A 19,193-nucleotide genomic window follows, 5' to 3' on the forward strand; every position below is an offset into this window, starting at 1 on the left:
AGAGTTCGAACAAAGTGTAAGGAGTGAACAAGCGCAAGGACGAAGACCAAGTGCTTGGTATGAGCTTTATTAGCTTTTAGCCCCGAACACCAAAGAACAAGTTTTGTTCGAACTGGTGTTCAACATAGGCTCAGACATGCAGGGCTATTTATAGACCGGGAGAAGGTCGAGGGGCAAAAGTGGGCGAGAAGGGTGGAGCATCACAGAGAAGCGAGAAGGGGGTGCGAGAGTGGCTGGTGTGCAAGCGAGAGAGGCTTGGCACAGCCCGGGGACATGTGCCGAGCGGTGGGGGAGGCAGGAAACCAGTAGACGCGGGTGGCAACGGCGCGTGCTCATGCATGGGGGCAAACAAACACGTGGGGACTCATGATTGGTGCGGAGGGCGAGAGCATGCGGGACAATCTCATTGGTCCGTTGTGATGCTGGTCATCACACCAAGCGGCCGGGCATGGGGTATATGAGGGAGCCCGGTGTGCGTTGCTGGAGCACCCCGTCTAGCCAACTTTCCTTCATCGCCATGTCCTCCCAGGCTACCAAGCGCATCACCCGCTCGATGAGCACCCGTACTGCCAAGCGCCAACGTGTCCATGAACAACTGGTCTCCTTGGGAATCGAAGAAACCCTTTCTGTCCTCCTGGTCGTCCTCTCGGTCCCCGAGCTGATCGAGATGCTCCCCGCTTGCAGTCTCGCGAAGCTCAAGGCAACTTCCAGCGACGTGAGGGCTCTGCTCTCGACCAAGACCGTGGGGATTCGCATCTGGGCCGAGTGGTTCAACAAGCAACACCACACCAGGCTCCTCTCCGATGACTGCGTCCAACTGGTCAAGTATTTCCCTGCTGGACCAGTTGCCTTCAACCTCAAGTGGTTCAAGTTCATTCCGGGGACCGTGGTTTCAGCCGAGTTCGTCCGAGTCGTCACTCGTTTCCGCCGAGACAACTCCGAGTTCCAGATCGTACGACGACTCCTCGAGGCCAAGCACGTCCCCACTGCAATGTGGTTTGTCAAGCGCATGGTCTGGAATGGCGAAATCCACAGCAAATGCCTTTCCGTCTTGAGCAACAAATCCAAGGCGCTCGACGACTTCCTCCTCGAAGAACGTGACATCTTCCTCGGATCACCATCGATCGAGATCAACCAGGCGTACTTTCAGTGGCTCGAGTCATTGGACGCATCCGAACTGAAGGTCAAGTTCGCCCTCCACGAATGCTATCGATATGGCAGAGGTACTGATGCCAACCCGACCAGAGCCTTGAATCTTCTGGTCGAATGCGCTCGAGGTGGTTATCACGACAGCGCCCAGCAGATCTACGACATCTGCCGACATGGGTGGATCCGAAATGCGCCCCAAGCATCGTCCGTCTGGCATTGGTTGTCGGATTCGTCGGGACACAGTCTCCCTGAAAGGGACAGGACCCTTCTGTCAATCTACTGCATGAAGAACTCGATTGGCTTCCCTCGATGGATGAACTGCAAGGCGACGTATCAGTATAGGCTGCTCATGGCGTACAGGGATGGCAGCATGATAGCACGCCAGCAAATCCTCAGCATTTCCCCCAGTGCACCACATCACTGGGATCGTCCTGATCACTGGGTTGATATGATCGCTCCGAGCCATATCGTTGCAGCCAGAAACGATCCACAGGTTCAAGCCGTGTTTATGGACTTGCTCAAGCGCTCCATCATGGTCAAGAACAATGGTGCTGCTATTTGGTCTCGCTACGAGAGGCTCATTCGCGAGGTATGCATGCAGTGAATGCAGTGTACAACCCCTTCTTCCAATCCTCTTCCGACCCGCTCACAAGCGACGACGTTTCACTTCCGAGTCTCTTACGAGTTTTCAGCCCCACACCATGTTTATCGAGCGAGCTTCACTTCCGAGTCTCTTCCGAGTCCACTCCATGGATGGATGGGTGGGCCCCAAATCCTTCCCGGCCATGAATATCTTTTTTTTCTTGAAAATTTTTGTTTTTTCTTCTCCAATGCCCCCAACCGCCCCCCAAAAGAGCTTCTCACTCCATATTCACTTCCAAATCACTTCCGAGTGAGTTCCGCGCTGGTATTCTCTCCATGTTTTCAGTGTTAGATGATAATATTATCACACTCCATGAAAAGTTTCACTTCCGAATCACTTCTGACCACTCGATAGGTCTCTTCTGAGTCTCTTACGAGCCATTTGCATATCCACAAACACCACGGTGATGGGATGGGGTGGTGTGGGGGTGTGTGGTTGGTGGGCATGGAGCGGGGAAGGGAAAAGGATACGCACATGCCCTCTCCAAATGCACAGGAGCGTACAACTCACGAATCGTGGAGAGGTGTCGATGGCCGGTGGTCAGCGGCCCCGTGAGCGCTGGTGTCTGTGTCAGGAACAGCGAGCACAGAATCCGTGCGCAGCAGTGCGACCTCACTCTGCGACCAATGACGTTGCAGAAGAAGCACCTGGAAGGTGGAGTTGGACCACATGAACAGGGGCGACTGGAGCCCTCTTTTCCCTTCGCCATCCTCCGACTCTGGACAGACAGGTGGGTCACCCTCCCCCAGGCCGACCCGGCAATAAAAGAGCGACCGAGGGGGTTTCGTCTTTGATACTCATCTCTCAAAATGCCTCGCAGGAAGAAGGATACGTTACACTTCCACCGAAATAATGGGCGCCAGAACACTGTGGCCTCTCACATTCCTCCCTATAGGGAGCACTTCTCTTTGGACGTCAGGACCATAATCCGCGGTGTAGATCACTGGAACTTGACGTACGAGATGACCAACCCCAAACTCGATCGACCCAGAGGTTTCGACGGGAATGGACACCCTGTCTTTGCCTCTTGCATCTGGTCTATTGACGACATTGCGTATGTTCGTCGATATATCTTCGTGTTGCTCACTTATTTCCTTGAGCAATACGACAGGATCAAAGAGGATCGTCCTGCAGATCATTGGGGCGACACGCTTCGTTTGATCGATCAGCTTGTTCAGCGCAATTTCGAAAAGATTGGTGAATATGGACTGGAGCTCAGTCACCACTTCGATTTCTTTGCCAATCAATACGAGATCGAGGCTCTTCGCCACGTATACGTGGCTCTTGTGTGCCCCGACGACTTGGCCGAGCAGGAGAGGGTTCGCCCATACTTCATCTGCCACACCACGATCGCTCGTCGCGAGATTTGGAGAAGGGCATATGGCACTGCATACGAGCGAAAACGCCAGAAGCTCTTCAAGGGTTTGGGGTTCCCCATCATCAACAACTACAGACCACACCCCTACAGACTTGTCCATCCATTCCAAAATGTCTGCCTTGATTCAGATAGAGTCTCAAGAGATTTCCCGCACGACAGAGATTTCACAAAGCTCGAAACCTTCCTCACTGGACAAGCAACCGTGGTTCCCGAGACCTCCCGTTCCGCCGAACCCATCATCGAGGTCACACTCACGCACAGCGTCTCACCCGGCTTGGCTGACCCAGCTCCAGATAGCGATCAAGTCGCCGATGCGATGGATTTCGATGACTCTCCCGATCTTGCCAACCAGGAGCCCCCCAGCAACGCAGCCGAAGCGATTGACTTGCCGGCCCCCGTCGGCTCTGCCGGATCGATCGAGACTTCCAACCAGCCCGATGGATCGTCTCATCTCGGCAGCACTGTGGAAGCACCCATTCCTTCCAACGACGATCTGATCGTTGAGGAGCCAGGCAGCCTCGACAACAACGGAGCCGCTGATCCCGAGACCATGGAGGAGGTCACCGAGGATGGCGATACCACCTTTGTTGAGGAACCCGTCGTTGTCGATCAGCTGCCCACGACGAGCTCTACCCTGACTCGCAAGAGGAAGGCCGATCAGCTCGATGCGGGTAACGATGGTGAAACGATGATGGAACGAGTCATCCATCATGTGTGCGCTGTATCGATGCCCATGGACAAGGTCAATGCTGTCCTTGACCATGCTTCCAAGTTGGAGCTCGCCAAGTTGGAAGCAATGAATCGATCCGCTGAACGAAAGGCAAAGATGAAAATCGAAGCCGATGAGCGCCTCACGGGGCGCTTTCTCAGTAGCATCGTCAAGACTGCCGCGGAAGGAAAGCCATTGATTCCTGAGAGCATGGTGACCCTGATCTTCAGAGAAATCAAATCGACCTTGGGCACCGCTCCTGAACCCACGGCCCCTGTCACCCCGGCCACGCCAGCAACTACGGCTCCTCCGGCTCCGGTTCAGAAAGCGACTCCCCCAGCTCAACCCGTCATCGAGGAGCAACCTGACGAGTCTTGGTCATTCCAGGCGCTCGACGTCGCTGCACTCAAGCACGCCTTCACCCAGCCCATCGACACCAGCCCCGGCAACTTCAAGTCGGTGAAGCAGCTCATCGAGGGTAACAGCGAAATCGATAGAGAATTCAAGAACATTGGGCACCACACGACATCCGTTCTCTTCATTGCAATTGACGAGATCGTGGAGGATTGGTTCCGTCATGCTGAGATACCGGCCTCTTGGCGAATGTATGACCAACTTGCCTCTGGTCACAGCCCCTTGGTTTATTGCCATTTTCTTCACCCGTTTATTATTGTTATCGTGCGCCTCTTTTTGTTCAAGAAAAGTGTTCTGATGACCTGGAATGAAATCCAGGCTGAGTATCGCGATCGACTTGAAATGTAGTCGATCGAGAGCGACCCAATATAACCAGGACTTGAAATATTTTGGTTCAGCGTGGGGGTGGTGCGCGAAGTGACCAGTAGCCAATGAATGAACAGATGAAGATCACCTCTGCATATGCGAGATGACACAGCAGCCAGTAGAATGATCAGGCGAAGATCACCTCTGCACGAGCGAGACGACACAGCAGCCAATAGATGTTCAAGCGAAGATCACCTCTGCACGAGCGAGACGACACAACAGCCAATAGATGTTCAAGCGAAGATCACCTCTGCACTAGCGAGATGACACAACAGCCAATAGATGTTCAAGCGAAGATCACCTCTGCACGAGCGAGATGACACAGCAGCCAGTAGAATGATCAAGCGAAGATCACCTCTGCATATGCGAGATGACACAGCAGCCAGTAGAATGATCAGGCGAAGATCACCTCTGCACGAGCGAGACGACACAACAGCCAATAGATGTTCAAGCGAAGATCACCTCTGCACTAGCGAGACGACACAACAGCCAATAGATGTTCAAGCGAAGATCACCTCTGCACGAGCGAGACGACACAGCAGCCAATAGAATGATCAGGCGAAGATCACCTCTGCACGAGCGAGACGACACAACAGCCAATAGATGTTCAAGCGAAGATCACCTCTGCACGAGCGAGACGACACAACAGCCAATAGATGTTCAAGCGAAGATCACCTCTGCACGAGCGAGACGACACAACAGCCAATAGATGTTCAAGCGAAGATCACCTCTGCACGAGCGAGACGACACAGCAGCCAATAGAATGATCAGGCGAAGATCACCTCTGCACGAGCGAGACGACACAACAGCCAATAGATGTTCAAGCGAAGATCACCTCTGCACGAGCGAGATGACACAGCAGCCAGTAGAATGATCAGGCGAAGATCACCTCTGCACGAGCGAGACGACACAACAGCCAATAGATGTTCAAGCGAAGATCACCTCTGCACTAGCGAGACGACACAACAGCCAATAGATGTTCAAGCGAAGATCACCTCTGCACGAGCGAGACGACACAGCAGCCAATAGAATGATCAGGCGAAGATCACCTCTGCACGAGCGAGACGACACAACAGCCAATAGATGTTCAAGCGAAGATCACCTCTGCACGAGCGAGACGACACAACAGCCAATAGATGTTCAAGCGAAGATCACCTCTGCACGAGCGAGACGACACAACAGCCAATAGATGTTCAAGCGAAGATCACCTCTGCACGAGCGAGACGACACAGCAGCCAATAGAATGATCAGGCGAAGATCACCTCTGCACTAGCGAGACGACACAACAGCCAATAGATGTTCAAGCGAAGATCACCTCTGCACGAGCGAGACGACACAGCAGCCAAGGCTGACTCCTTCCAGGCGATCTGGAGATATCAAAATGTATTTGTCTTGCGCGAATTCACACCAGACATGAAAATCGCATCCTCAACTTGACAAGGATCTTTCCTCTGATTCTGAATGTGGATACGTTCCTGCATGCGACTGTACATAACCATATCTCTCCCAAGCACACTGATAACCATGTTATAAAATTCATCTTTCAACTCCTTACAACGTTCACCTTCACCTCGTCGGAGTATCTGCATGAATCCTTTGTCGTCCACGAAAGGGAAGATAGTGTTGGTCTTGGCGAACTTGATGTAAATGGCAGGAATATAGTGGAGAGTGTCTCCCCATTTACGATTGATAGCGTTGCGAGTTGACGTGATGTCGATTCCTTCGATTGACTCGTATCCTTTGAATATACGACCGTCTGAGAGAGCGATCGCCTCGCGAGCATCGCATAGTCGTTGACCGTTGATGAGGGTGACTATGGTGAGGCGACCGAGCGGTGTGCGCTGCAGTCGTCGCTGCCTAGGATCCATGACGATCACTGGCTTCAGAGGACCAATAAAGCCGGCACAGGGAGCGTTGACCATGCTCCATGGATATGGATCAGCCAAGGGATGACCACGGAATATCTTGGCATCTGGAGGTTTGGGAATGGCCCGACGCCTGCCAATTTTTGCCTTGCTAGGAGGGACTTCTGTTGCCTGGACTTGCTGGGAACCGGCGGGCTCGATCATATCCACGCTTGCAGTGGTGATCTGATCGCTGGTCAGCTGGGACGTGGCAGGGGCACCAGCGATCTGCTGGACTTGGGGAGCTTGGATGACTGGGATATGCTGGGCTGGACGAGCCGGGGCAGGAGCGAGACGACGCTTCTTGGCGGGATGATCCATGACTGGGGGTAAGCAGGAGACGGAAGGCGAATGCGATGAGGGCGAGGTGCGGGTTTCGGCGATCGCGACTCTTATGGGTCGGTGAGTCGGCGGGGTTGCTGGGGGACTCGCTTTCCTCCTCTCCAATCCAGGGAGACACCCCGCCACACACCCCGACACCATCAAGTCTACTCTTGCACCCAAGCAAGAGGAGTAGGGCATCGCACAAATACAAATATCCACTCGCGCTGGACACAGCATTCGTTTTCTGGGGGGTTGGTGGTAGAGCGAGCGAATCATGGCGTCCAGGGGTGCCCTCATCGCCATCGAGGGTTGTGATCGCTCTGGCAAGAGCACACAAGCTGCCCTTCTCGTTCAGCGTCTCCGCGATGCCGGGGTGCCCACGGAGCTCGTCAAGTTCCCCGATCGCACCACCGTCATCGGCAAGATCATCGATCGCCATCTGAAGGGCGACGCCGAGCTCGACGACCACAGCATCCACCTCCTCTTCTCGGCAAATCGCTGGGGCTTCAAGGCCTGGATGGAGCGTCAGCAGCGCGCCGGGGTGACGCTGGTGCTGGACAGATACGTCCACTCTGGGCTGGCGTACTCCATGGCCCGAGGCCTCGATGTCGAGTGGTGCAGAGCCACCGATATCGGGCTTCCCCACCCAGATCTCGTCATCTATCTGGACGCACCACCCACCGTCGCCGCAGGGCGGAGCGGCTATGGGGCTGAGCTATACGAAAACGTCGAGCTGCAGCAGAGAGTGTACAACGCCTTTGCTGAATTGCAGGATGCGAGCTGGGTGGTCCTCGACGCCAGCCTGCCTCCGGAGAACGTGGCCAAGGATGTCCTTGTCGCTGCCCAGCGCTGCGTTTCGCTGCCTTGACACGACGACCGGGGTGGCCGTGCGGTGGGGGGTGGGGTCTGCCGCTGTCGATGTCGTCCGCTTCGTCGCCCCCCATAAAAAATCGCAGATACTCGATCGCTCTCCTAGTCGCAACTCCGAAAATGACCACCATCGCCGCAGACGAAATCGCTCTCTACCGCCGCTGGCTCGCTCGTCTTGGTCAGGAGAACTCGAGACACGACGACGTCGATGTCATCGCCATGGTTCAAGACGTCTGCAATTTCCGTTGGGCCTGTGATCTCTTCCTGCAACACAAACGTGAAGAAGCATTCCAGCTCTGGTTCCAGATCTACGACGACAGCAAGGCCGACGTCCTTGGCGACCTCGCTGGATTCCTGGTCCATTGGTGCTACGCCGCTGGCGTGGGCATTGCGAGCGACTGGAACGAAGCCGAGTTCGTCATGACCGACTGGGAAGGGAAAACCCAGCTCCACCGCGAACTCTTTGAGTGGTGTCAAGAAGGAAATGGGCGAGGCAACTGGTTCTGCGAGTTCCTCCTCGCCCAGTGCTGGATCCACAGCATCGGAGCCCCCAGCTGCAATCTACAATACGCATCGTCGCTGCTCGAGCAGCTTGCCTTGGAGGGTCGCGCTGTCGCCCAGTGCGCTCTGGCGGACTGCATTCAAGAGCGATTCACCAAGTCAAGTGCAGACCAAATGATGATGACACATCTCTACTTTGCAGCAGCGAACCAGGGGTACGCTGATGCCATGTACAAGCTGGCGCACTGCGTGGAGGCTGGTTTGGGCGCCACCTCTGACATTCGAGTGGCAAAATATTTCTACCAGCTGGCTGTCGACCATGGACACACTGCTGCTGGTGATTCTTTGAAGTTGTTGGATCTGCTCCTCTGAAATGTGAATATATATACCCAGATACCTCGCTCATGCTTGTATGTGTGTGGTGGTATGAATGACTGTATTTTCAAAGCATCGCAATCGCATCTCCATGTCCGTTCCGAGCTGCCAGCTCGAACCAGAACATGGCCAAGTCGAGACGTTCATCGTCCATCAAATGACAGCGTCCAAGAGCGTATTGAGCTTCAGGGTACCCTTGTGCTGCAGCCTGTGCGTACCACCACGTCATGCTGGGGCCGTCCTTGGGCTGGGGAGTGAGTCCATCCTCAATCATCTCGCCGAGATGACACTGTGCGATGGCATGTCCTCGTAGCGCTAGCCCTTCGAGAATCATACAGTCAAACCAGAAAGAAACGGGACAGTCACTTCCTGGCATCAGCGACACAGGTCTGCTGATCCGTAGACCCCAGTGGGCAGGTCGTGCGATTGTTTCCCGTCCTGGTTGGCAATCTCTTTGTTTTGGGTGGGTCCGGAAGCACAGTCTTGAATACATTCGGTCGATCTCCTGTGGCGATGATCGACTGGCATACCGAGATCATGTTCCTGGCTGCATTGATGTCTCGATCCCACAGCGTATGGCAGCTTGCACAGCTCCGGACAAAGTGTGGTTTCTCGATATCAAGATACTCGGGTGACTCGAGTCGCTTGGCTTCCCGACAATGTGAGCACACCTGGGATGTGTTGAACTCGTTCACCGAGCACACATGGATCTTGGAGACGGATTGGTCTGGTGGTCGTCTCTGGTGGTGGTGGAATTGCTCAAAGTACTTGGCAAACCTGAGTCTCCTGGGACTGGATGCATATCCCTTCCCCTGTTTCCAGGATGCATTCCCAAAGGCAATCAACACGTCGGTCTCCTTTGGTGCCTGGTCGATGACTCGCTTGCACATCTCGTGAACAGTGCGCTGTCGCTTGCTGTGGAGATCGAGTCGCTTGAATCGCCGTCGCCGGGTCAGGCTGAAGTACAGCTGTTTGTCCAGCATGTCTCCATCAAACACATGGCGAATGTATCGCAGGAAGGAAGCCAACCCAGGGATCTTGGGACTTGGTGTGGTGCTCATCCATTCCTGCAGATCAAGGGCCTTGTGGGTGCTCTGGATCCACTTGGTCGCCTGACTGGTGCCAGTTCGATGCTGGTACTCCTTGTTGGAGAACGACACGATCTTCTCGTTGGCGCGCTGTGCCTTGGTCACCTTGACACCGTCTTGCTCCTGGATGGATGGTTGACCGGGTGCTCGATTGACAGCGGTGAAGATCGATCCCACTCCAGGGTCGATCCCGATCCATGTGGTCCGAGAGTCGTCGATGGGACCGACTCTGGTCTGGATCTTCTGCTCGGGAGTGAGTGTGTTCACCTTGGTCTTGGGTACCGGCTTGACATCGGGGTCCTTCTTCAGGATCTTGTACCTGAGCGTGGTGATCGAGCACCCGACCCCATCGGTGCTGATCTCGCAACCAAAGAGCTGCTTCCCCTCTTTCCTGACACCAAAGAGTCTCGACTCCAGCTTGAAGGTCCTTCGCCAGAAGATCTCTTGTTTTGTGGTGCCATTGACCTTGGTCTTCAGGTCGTTCCACTTGAAACCAGTACCCTTCTGGGAACCAAGGAACTCCCACAATGCTTTGGTGTCGAGCTTGACATACTTGGCTCTGGCATCGCAGAGCGGGACCAAGGTGCACTGTGCTCGAGGGACGTTGTGTCGTTTCCTGGTCTGAGCAAGTCGGTCGGTCAATCGCTTGATTCGCTTCGTGTTGACGGTGACCTGCTTCTCCACCTCCTCGTGCCGTTTGTGGAGTGCGTTGTATTGATCCGACTGCCTTCGTTCGATCGCGCGACACATCTCCTCGTTCAGTCGTCCACACACTCCTTTCAGATCATCGGTATCCCTCACGAGCCTGGGGATGATTCTGTTTCGAATGGTCGCCACGAACAGTGTCTCCTTTCGGTGGGTCAGCCGAGAGACTTCACTGGCCAATACTGGTACGACTTTGTACAGGTCCTGTTGGCTTTTGTAGCGAAAGATGTAGAGCTGGTCGGCATGGTGGGCGAAGGATTTCCTCAGATCACCGAGGAGTGTATCGGAGAGGGGATTCTCCATCAGCTTCATACACTCATCGACGTGTGTATGTCGCTTGACATCCTTGGGAGCAATCAGGGCCAGATTGCAGAATCGGCGTAGAAGGGACCAATACCGATCGAGAATGTGTGTCTCACAGTTGATTGCATAGGTCTTGACAGCCAATGTGAGGATCTGTGAACCAGTGCCCTTTGGGAGGGTTACAGGAGGTAGGGCACACGATCCACTCCATGTACTTCGATACAGCTCATAGGTGTCGAGGAGGTGCTTGTCTTCTTGGATCGTGCCATTCTTGACATCTGTAGCTCCGGTATGCACCATGTTGAAACACTTTCGAACGAACGAAGGGTCACTCGACGACACAGTGGGGATGGTGATGCCATCGTCCAAGCATCGCCTGAGATGCAGCTCCAGGAGCCGAGATGCTTCGTACTGCACATGGGTCATGGCCCGGACAGTCTCCTCGATCTTGTCGTGCAAGGCGCCGTTCTTGATGATGGCGTCCAGAGTGCACTTGATGATCGAGTACTCGGCCTTGGCATACTCGTTTGGACCACAGTCGGGCTCGGTAGAGCTCCAGAGGGGGTTCTTTTTTGAACACAACGAGCTGCTGCTTCTGGCATGACCCTCTTCCCCACATGTGGTACATACAGGGACTTTTGGTGCAGGCATCTCGACCACGAGGGCCGGAACGGCGATGTCTTCACTGGACTCGTCTGGAGGGGGTGCTTGGCAAACGGCGCCAAAGGCAGACGCCGAGTCAGAAGGGGGGCCCAACTCGGTTCGGGCCTTGCATTTCTTGGTGAATGGCTTGACGTGGTTGGTCAATCCACAGGCACGACATGATTTGATGACGGGTTTTTTGGCAGCAGGTGCGTCACTGGGTTGTCCAGGATCTGGATTTGGGTCAGGCGGGGATTTTTTCTTGCGGGGAGCCATCTGTCGCGATTTCGACACCCCGTTGATTCTACCTATAGGCAAGAAAAAACCAAGGGTGATTTTGACGCACTTTTCGATGGTATGATTCACGCCCAGAAACGCATCGCGCGCTCAATCAGCCGTGGGAAGACATCTGGAAGCACCCTCCGCACGGCGGACTCGAACAGGGTCACCATCCCGACTCTGAACCCCTCGGACGCATTCAGCGCTGCTGCCTTCCTGTACTGATGCTTCACAATCCCAAAGAAGTTCTCGATGGGATTGAAGTCGGGCGAGGCAGGTGGGGTGAAGATCACTGACCATCCTCGGTGCTCGATGCAGTCCAGGACAGCCCTTGTCTTGTGCATGCTGACATTGTCCATCACAATCACAGAGTCGTCTGGGAAGCTCGCTCGCTCAAAGAACTCGACCATCGAGTGTGTCTTGAATGATGTGGGGATGTACATGCGATGCAGCACACCAGAGTGGTTGATGGCAAATGCAGCCGAGACAGACTTGTGTTTCATGTGATTGCGCTGGACGAAGCGGAGCACCCTTCGGTGAGTATCCGTAGAGAGAGAAAATGGATCTCCTGATCCCTGTCTCAGTCGACAAAAACGAATCGCCGCAGGTCGATGGAGCGGACCTGGTCCCTGAACTGTGCCACTCGCTCATCCAGTCGCTTGGACTTGTAGAGGTGTGTTGCCCTCTTGTGTGAGAGACCTGCTCGGTGGATGGCAGTGTGGCAGAGTGAGAGTGATACTTTCCTCTGGAGGATGGACTCGAGCTTGCATCGCAACACAGGACCAGTCTGGAACGGGTCCTGTTCAATCAGGGTGCGAATGACTGGACATGCCTGCTCGAAGAAAGTGGATCTGCGAGCTGGGACCCGGGATGGGTCATCCAGCTTGCATCCTCGGTGCCATCGATGGATGGTGCTCTTGGATACACTGAATATGGAGGCGACCTTACGCAGGCTATGGATGAGGGCGTAGCATCGCAATGCGGCGGTGCGAAAGTCGGATGTGTGGCGAATGGTCATGGCCAGTGCGCGATAACATTGGGTAACAAAATATTCGATCAATGGTCAAAAACCCGGGTGTCCCGTTTTTTATTGGATTGACTGTAAGAATGCATTACGGTGAGCTGTCTTACTTTGTCGCTTTCCCAGTTCGCTGGGGATGCGGGTATGGATGGGTTTTCCCGAATTCAATATAGGCGTGATGGCAATGGTGTCCCCAAGAACATCGAGACTGCCCGATCCTGGTTCTAGAAGGCGGCCAACCAAGGCTACGAAAATGCTAGAGTCGCGCTCGAGCGCCTCGCCAAATCCAAATAATCCACTCCCATCTTGATGTACCTCCACTCCTGTGAATTATCAATAAAGATATTTTACCATACCATGGCATAGCACCGACGCATCTACGCCCGACACCGACACCACCATGCAGGCCACGGACGAGCAGCACGCGATCCTGACCCACTTTGCCGACACCGCCAACAACCTGGTCATCTCGGCCGTTCCCGGCAGCGGCAAGACCACGACGATCTCGCTGCTGGCCAAGGCCTTCCCCGAGCGCTACTTTCTTGTGCTGTCCTTTGGCCGCAACCTGCGCGAGGAGACCGTCCACAAGTTCAACCAGCTGGGTCTGCGCAATGTCCATGTCTGCACCGTGAACAGCTCGACCACGGACTACTACCAGTTCCTGTCCCCCAACGCCATTGCCCTCGACCAGCTGGTGCACATGCCCGACCGCATCATCACCCCGCCCAAGGCCGTCGATGTCTTTGTCGTCGACGAGTGCCAGGATCTCGACGAGGGCCTGAACCAGTACATCCACTGCTTCATCCGCGACCTCGAGACTTACCAGCAGCGCCCGCTGCAGCTCGTCTTCCTGGGCGATCCGCTGCAGGCCATCTACGGCTACCGCGGCGGCGACGCCCGATATCTGACCATGGTCTCTGATATCTACCCGGACCGCCAATGGGGCCACTTTGGCCTCTCTGTCTCGCACCGGCTGACCGAGGGTGTGGTCGACTACATGAAGCAACACATCACCGGCATGGAGAAGGTCAAGCTCGTCGGCAGCCGCCGTCACCACCACGCCATCCGCCACGACTTGCACAGTGTCCATGATGTGGTCGAGGAGATCATCAAGCTGCACGACCACTTCAGCGTTGCCTACGACGACATTATTATCTTGGCCAACTCCACCAAGCTCGTGCAGTACAACCGCCCCACCACTGTGGGCGAGCTCGACCAGCAGCTCACTCTGCGCCGCATCCCCCTGTTCATTGCCGGCGATCTCGCAGAGTCCAAGCTCGATTTGCAGCGCGGCAAGCTCCGGATCATGACCTTCATCCGCTCCAAGGGCCTACAGTGCCGCCACACCTTCCTGGTCGACTATGGCACCAAAAAGTTCCGATACGAGCCCCAGCTGCCGACTTCTGTCTTTGTTGCCATGACCCGAGCCACGGATACTCTGTATCTGGTGACTCCCAAGGGCGACCAGCGGCCCGAGTTTGACCGATACCAGCGGCCTCCAGCGGTTCAGATGGAGCTGAAGCGCAAGCGAGAGGAGCTGATCACCGACCGAGCCGACAAGGCCGCCAAGCAGCCCAAGACCAAGAAGATGCTCTCGGTTGGCCAGCTGCTCTCACACCTCCCCCAACGCCAGATGATCGATGCCTTCCGCTCGGTCAACATCCGCACGGTCTATGAGGAGAGCTATCGCATCAATATCCGCAACCAGAGTACCCAGGAATACAACGGCATCCGCCTCCACGAGGATGTCTCGGCCATCAATGGCAACGCCATCTCGATGAAGCTGGAGTTGGCTTGTATGGGCCTGATCAAGACACCCAATCGTCGCAAGTGGCGCGAGTGCTTCAAGCATGGCAAGCAGGCACCTGTACCCAGCTGCTTCAGCTGCCCCTCGGAAATCTTTGAGCCCAGACCAGAAGACAGAGACAACGTCGAGACGAACCGCCTGATCCTGCGCCTGGCCCACTATGCCACGCTCAAGGACCAGCCTCACCTGCTGCACCAAATCAGCAGCTTGAACTGGCTGGACTCTGTCGAGTTCAATCGATGCTGCCGCAACGGATATGCTCTGCTGAAGCGCTTGTTGGCCGAAGAGCACGGTATCGCCGAACCTGAGGCGGTGCTGGCCAAGGATACCATCTTTGAGAGACCCGTGAACCTCGAGACCGAATCGTTCAAGATCAGCGGACGACTGGATATGTGGATCGAGCCGGTGCAGTCGATGAGCCGCATCGTGATCGAGCTCAAGAGTGTGAGTATGCTCACCCCAGAGCATGTCCTGCAGACGGCGCTGTACAAGTGGATCACGGGTGCCACGCATGCATACTGCTTCAACACCCTGACGGGCGAGATTGTGGAAGTCACCAATCCAGCCCCATCGATCGAGGCGACTTATGCGATTCTGAACAACAAGGCGCAGTATTTGAGAGAGATGGGGAATCCCGAGTTTATTGAGAGAAATTGCTTTCCATCATTTGTGCAAGCTCCTTGACTGCCTCAATCAATAAAGCCACAATGTTTCCATAAGCGACGCTCTTGTACTTTGTCTCGGGATCGCCGACGGCCAGGGTGCGCTCGTGAACGACTTGTGGGATGACTTTCTCGACTTCCTGGGCAATGAGACCGATGCATTCCTCGCGCGTGTCCTTGCGCAAGAACCGGACACCGCGCAGCCGCTTGACCTTGTCGAGTGCATCGGTGAGTGTCGAGACCTGCTTCTTGAGTCGGATATCCGAGAAGGCGGTGACATCGCCGGAGGATGTGATCGACCCGCCAACATAGAGGGAGCCGCCAATTCCGGCACCGCCAGAAACGATCAAGGCACCGGTCGAGCTACTGCTGGATGCTGTCGAGTTGCTGATATTTACCACGCCCGAAGCATTAATTGCAGCTGCCGTTGTTGTGCCTGTGATTCCGAGTGTCCCTCCGATGCTTCCATTTCCACCGACATTGAGAGCACCGCCGATTCCAGCGCCGCCCAAAACGATCAGGGCACCCGTCGAGCTGCTGCTGGATGCCGTCGAGTTGCTGATATTCACTGCTCCAGAAGCGTTGATCGCAGCGGCCGTTGTCGTTCCTGTAATTCCGAGGGTGGATGAGAGCGTTGCTGCACCCGTCACACCCAATGTCCCTCCGACACTGGCATTACCAGTCGTGCTCAAGGTGGCTGAGTTGATCGATGTACCGACATAAAGTGACTTACCGATTCCCATACCTCCAGCCAGAGTGTGCGAACCGGTGATTGATGAGGTAGCGTCGGTGGTGTTGGTGAAGGCGACGACGCCAGAAGCATTGATCGCAGCTGCAGTTGTCGTACCTGTGATTCCCAGTGTCCCTCCAATGCTTCCATTTCCTCCAATATTGAGAGCACCACCAATTCCGGCACCACCTGAGACGATCAAGGCACCTGTCGAGCTGCTGCTGGATGCCGTAGAATTGCTAATATTCACTGCTCCAGAAGCGTTGATCGCAGCGGCCGTTGTCGTTCCTGTAATTCCGAGCGTGGATGAGAGCGTTGCTGCACCAGTCACACCCAATGTCCCTCCGACACTGGCATTACCAGTCGTGCTCAAGGTGGCTGAGTTGATCGATGTACCGACATAAAGTGACTTACCGATTCCCATACCACCCGCCAAGGTGAGTGATCCGGTGGACGATGATGTGGCATCGGTGGTGTTACTCAAGGAAACGATACCTGAAGCGTTAATTGCAGCCGCGGTCGTCGTTCCGGTCACTCCCAGAGTGGATGAGAGAGTTGTGGCGGCAGTAACCGAAAGGGTGCCCCCAATGCTTCCATTTCCTCCAATATTGAGAGCACCACCGACACCCGCACCACCAGAAACGATCAGAGCACCCGTCGAGCTGCTGCTGGATGCCGTAGAATTGCTAATATTCACTGCTCCAGAGGCATTGATTGCAGCTGCCGTTGTTGTTCCAGTGATTCCGAGAGTGGATGAGAGTGTTGTTGCGCCTGTCACCGCAAGTGCTCCTCCGATGTTAGCAGCTCCCGCGAGTCCGAGACCACCCTTTGCCACAATTGAGCCGGTGGATGTAGTTGTCGATGCCGTGGTGCTGTTGACATAGATAGACTTGCCCGCATAGATACCTCCGCTCACCTGCAATGCACCCGCTGGAGTCGAAGCAGCGTCCGTAGTGTCCGAGAGACTGAGTGTTGTTCCTGTGGTTGCCGATGAAAGAGCCGTGGTGCCTGTGACGGAAAGAGATCCAAGAGTGGTCGCTCCAGCACCCAGACCCGCAAGAGTTGTCGATCCGGTCACCCCCAACGTCCCTCCCACGCTGGCATTACCAGTGGTGCTTAAGGTGGCCGAGTTGATCGAAGTGCCGACATAAAGTGACTTACCGACTCCCATACCACCCGCCAAGGTGAGTGATCCGGTGGACGATGATGTGGCATCGGTGGTGTTGCTCAAGGAAACGATACCTGAAGCGCTGATCGCGGCCGCGGTGAGTGTTCCTGTAACGCCAAGTGTGGAGGAGAGTGTGGTTGCTCCAGTCACCGCAAGTGCTCCTCCGATGTTAGCAGCTCCCGCGAGTCCGAGGCCGCCTTTTGCCACGATCGATCCTGTGGATGTGGTTGTGGATGCCGTTGTGCTGTTGACATAAATCGATTTACCCACATAGATACCTCCGCTCACCTGCAATGCACCAGCTGGAGTCGATGTGGCGTCCGTGGTGTCTGAGAGACTGAGTGTTGTTCCTGTGGTTGCCGATGAAAGAGCCGTGGTGCCTGTGACGGAAAGAGATCCAAGAGTGGTCGCTCCAGCACCCAAACCCGCAAGGGTTGTCGATCCGGTCACCCCCAACGTCCCTCCTACGCTGGCATTACCAGTGGTGCTTAAGGTGGCCGAATTGATCGAAGTGCCGACATAGAGCGACTTGGTGATTCCCATACCTCCCGCCAGAGTGTGGGAGCCGGTGGTTGACGATGTGGAATCGGTGCTATTGGTGAAGGCAATAATCCCCGAGGCCGAGATCGCCCCCAAAGACGACGAGCCCGAAATGCTCAGGCTTGATGCAGACAGACCAGCCACAGCGCTTGCCCCCGTGACCGACAGCGTGCCGCCAATCACCGCATTGCCTGTGGTAGCAAGCGTGGCCGCGTTGACTTGGGTGCCAACCCAGAACGACTTGGCGACCGCACCGCCTCCTTGCACCGTCAAGCTGCCACCAGCCGTCGAGCTCGTCGCATCCGTTGTCGCAAAGATGGTAACGTTGTTGTTTGGATTGATTGAAAAGATATTTGGAACCGTGAATTGGTCAGGACTGACAGACATCTTTGCCGATGGACAATCTTTTTTTCTGCTCACCCCCTCAAGAATCCCGACCGAATGTCGCTCCAGTTCGAGGATTCGCTCCCCAACCTCCATCTCTTCATTGAGAACCTCCTCTACGATCTGCTGCCCGATGAGTCCTTAGACGAGGGCTCATTGGACTATATATCGTTTTATTATCCAAAACGCACGCACGAACTCGCCTGTGTGCCGATATCCCGCTCCCTGGCCGAAGGTGTCGTCCAGGAGGTCGAGAAAAAGTTTCCCGGGGTTGCGCTCAGTTTGGTGCACCACAACCTGCAGCGCTGATGGCGTAGCCAGCGTTAATCAGGTACGTGGCAACGAGAGGGGCGTATTCGTCCGTCAGGGGGACATTGCCGGGGAACTGCGACCAGCGGATGGCCTGGAGCATCTTCTCCTGGTCGTTGGCAAAGCTGGTGTAGATGTCGGTCATCTTGACATTCAGGCAGCCGGGGATGATGCTGGTCATCGGCGAGAACGACTCCTGCTGGGCTTTCTTTTGCTTGACGGCGGTGATGTGGTGCAGCAGGAACAAGAAGGCCAACGCAATAACCAGCGACATGGTGATATCGTGGTTCTTGATGAACAGGATCAGGGCCATGACGACCGCCTGGACAGCGGGCATCTGGGCATACTGGGAAAGCTCGAGCTGAGGCGCAAAGTGGCCGGCCATGGTGAAGAAGAACACCGTGATGATGGCGGCGAAAACGGGTTCGGTAAGTCGGTTGACCCATGGCTCGGTGTAGAGGTTGATGGATTTGTGGGCACCGTCGACGTATTGCGCATATTGATCCATGTGTGAAACTGAACTTTGGGAGGTGTCTGCTACTGAACCAATAGAATTTTTTTTTGGTCCTGGTACAGTCTGAGAAGCCTCGGCGGCGGGGTCGATCGATAGTAGCAGCTCTGTGGCTCTCGTTCAATGTCCAAGTCCAGTCGACTCGTTTGGACTTGGACCACTTCGATGACAGCAAGCATCGTCGAGGCCGGAACGCACAATTGGAAAAACTCAAAGAGCGCAGGATGCGGCTGGTACACTCGGTTCAGATGCGGGCACTGCTGGTACTGCCGCACCAGTTTCAACAACCCGACCGAAAACGCCGACCGCCCGATCGCAGCAAGAATGTAAAAGACGTTCGGTGACAGGTACAGTAGATTGTGGATGAGCTCTCCCGGGAACCGCTTGGTCTTGGTGGCAATCATGCACAGC

General features: G+C 55.2%; 9 protein-coding genes across 9 annotated transcripts; 4 read left to right on the plus strand and 5 right to left on the minus strand.

The window, feature by feature from the left end:
• The first annotated feature begins 443 nt into the window (after positions 1-443).
• BJ171DRAFT_87127 (uncharacterized protein) lies at positions 444-1,916 on the plus strand. The gene has a single exon (XM_053115959.1). It carries the CDS (start codon positions 449-451, stop codon positions 1,751-1,753), a length of 1,305 nt encoding a protein of 434 aa, XP_052961537.1. The 5' UTR covers positions 444-448; the 3' UTR covers positions 1,754-1,916.
• Positions 1,917-2,512: 596 nt separating this feature from the next.
• On the minus strand, positions 2,513-3,558 carry BJ171DRAFT_544473 (uncharacterized protein). The gene has a single exon (XM_053113012.1). It carries the CDS (start codon positions 3,268-3,270, stop codon positions 2,626-2,628), a length of 645 nt encoding a protein of 214 aa, XP_052961538.1. The 5' UTR covers positions 3,271-3,558; the 3' UTR covers positions 2,513-2,625.
• Positions 3,559-5,970: 2,412 nt separating this feature from the next.
• BJ171DRAFT_591823 (uncharacterized protein) lies at positions 5,971-6,884 on the minus strand (the record flags this gene model as incomplete). Its single annotated transcript, XM_053114504.1, has 2 exons — positions 5,971-6,026; positions 6,224-6,884. The coding sequence occupies 2 exons, from the start codon at positions 6,882-6,884 to the stop codon at positions 5,971-5,973; spliced, it is 717 nt and encodes a 238-aa protein (XP_052961539.1).
• Positions 6,885-7,161: 277 nt separating this feature from the next.
• On the plus strand, positions 7,162-7,755 carry BJ171DRAFT_591824 (thymidylate kinase-like protein; the record flags this gene model as incomplete). The annotated part of the gene is made up of 1 exon (XM_053114505.1): positions 7,162-7,755. The coding sequence occupies one exon, from the start codon at positions 7,162-7,164 to the stop codon at positions 7,753-7,755; it is 594 nt and encodes a 197-aa protein (XP_052961540.1).
• Positions 7,756-7,877: 122 nt separating this feature from the next.
• On the plus strand, positions 7,878-8,630 carry BJ171DRAFT_591825 (uncharacterized protein; the record flags this gene model as incomplete). The annotated part of the gene is made up of 1 exon (XM_053114506.1): positions 7,878-8,630. One exon carries the CDS (start codon positions 7,878-7,880, stop codon positions 8,628-8,630), a length of 753 nt encoding a protein of 250 aa, XP_052961541.1.
• Positions 8,631-8,666: 36 nt separating this feature from the next.
• On the minus strand, positions 8,667-9,248 carry BJ171DRAFT_87177 (uncharacterized protein). Its single transcript, XM_053115960.1, has one exon. The coding sequence runs from the start codon at positions 9,124-9,126 to the stop codon at positions 8,701-8,703; it is 426 nt and encodes a 141-aa protein (XP_052961542.1). The 5' UTR covers positions 9,127-9,248; the 3' UTR covers positions 8,667-8,700.
• Positions 9,249-13,217: 3,969 nt separating this feature from the next.
• On the plus strand, positions 13,218-15,186 carry BJ171DRAFT_544497 (P-loop containing nucleoside triphosphate hydrolase protein). Its single transcript, XM_053113013.1, has one exon. It carries the CDS (start codon positions 13,372-13,374, stop codon positions 15,160-15,162), a length of 1,791 nt encoding a protein of 596 aa, XP_052961543.1. The 5' UTR covers positions 13,218-13,371; the 3' UTR covers positions 15,163-15,186.
• On the minus strand, positions 15,187-16,920 carry BJ171DRAFT_574967 (uncharacterized protein; the record flags this gene model as incomplete). Its single annotated transcript, XM_053113730.1, has 2 exons — positions 15,187-15,633; positions 16,492-16,920. Coding segments are annotated over 2 exons (875 nt in total), but the record flags the coding sequence as incomplete, so codon positions are not given.
• An 898-nt stretch (positions 16,921-17,818) lies between these two features.
• On the minus strand, positions 17,819-19,131 carry BJ171DRAFT_544505 (uncharacterized protein). Its single transcript, XM_053113014.1, has 6 exons — positions 18,846-19,131; positions 18,672-18,787; positions 18,537-18,632; positions 18,298-18,485; positions 18,008-18,267; positions 17,819-17,897 (listed from the first exon to the last, which is right to left on the minus strand). Exons 1-5 carry the CDS (start codon positions 18,959-18,961, stop codon positions 18,139-18,141), a joined length of 645 nt encoding a protein of 214 aa, XP_052961545.1. The 5' UTR covers positions 18,962-19,131; the 3' UTR covers positions 17,819-17,897; positions 18,008-18,138.
• Between the last annotated feature and the right edge of the window lie 62 nt (positions 19,132-19,193).

Source organism: Polychytrium aggregatum (assembly GCF_025602895.1).
Source record: "Polychytrium aggregatum strain JEL109 chromosome Unknown BJ171scaffold_163, whole genome shotgun sequence".
NCBI lineage: Eukaryota > Fungi > Chytridiomycota > Chytridiomycetes > Polychytriales > Polychytrium > Polychytrium aggregatum.

What these genes read in the sequence shown, in the direction of transcription:
- BJ171DRAFT_87127 (XM_053115959.1), top strand. Translation starts at nt 449, where the DNA reads ATGGGGTATATGAGGGAGCCCGGTGTGCGTTGCTGGAGCACCCCGTCT.
- BJ171DRAFT_544473 (XM_053113012.1), bottom strand. Translation starts at nt 3,270, where the DNA reads ATGGACAAGTCTGTAGGGGTGTGGTCTGTAGTTGTTGATGATGGGGAA.
- BJ171DRAFT_87177 (XM_053115960.1), bottom strand. Translation starts at nt 9,126, where the DNA reads ATGTATTCAAGACTGTGCTTCCGGACCCACCCAAAACAAAGAGATTGC.
- BJ171DRAFT_544497 (XM_053113013.1), top strand. Translation starts at nt 13,372, where the DNA reads ATGCCCGACCGCATCATCACCCCGCCCAAGGCCGTCGATGTCTTTGTC.
- BJ171DRAFT_544505 (XM_053113014.1), bottom strand. Translation starts at nt 18,961, where the DNA reads ATGCTTGCTGTCATCGAAGTGGTCCAAGTCCAAACGAGTCGACTGGAC. An exon ending in CCGCCGAGGCTTCTCAGACT is followed by an intron (nt 18,788 to 18,845) that starts GTACCAGGACCA and finishes CCCAAAGTTCAG; the next exon opens with TTTCACACATGGATCAATAT. An exon ending in TTTTCGCCGCCATCATCACG is followed by an intron (nt 18,633 to 18,671) that starts GTGTTCTTCTTC and finishes TTTGCGCCTCAG; the next exon opens with CTCGAGCTTTCCCAGTATGC.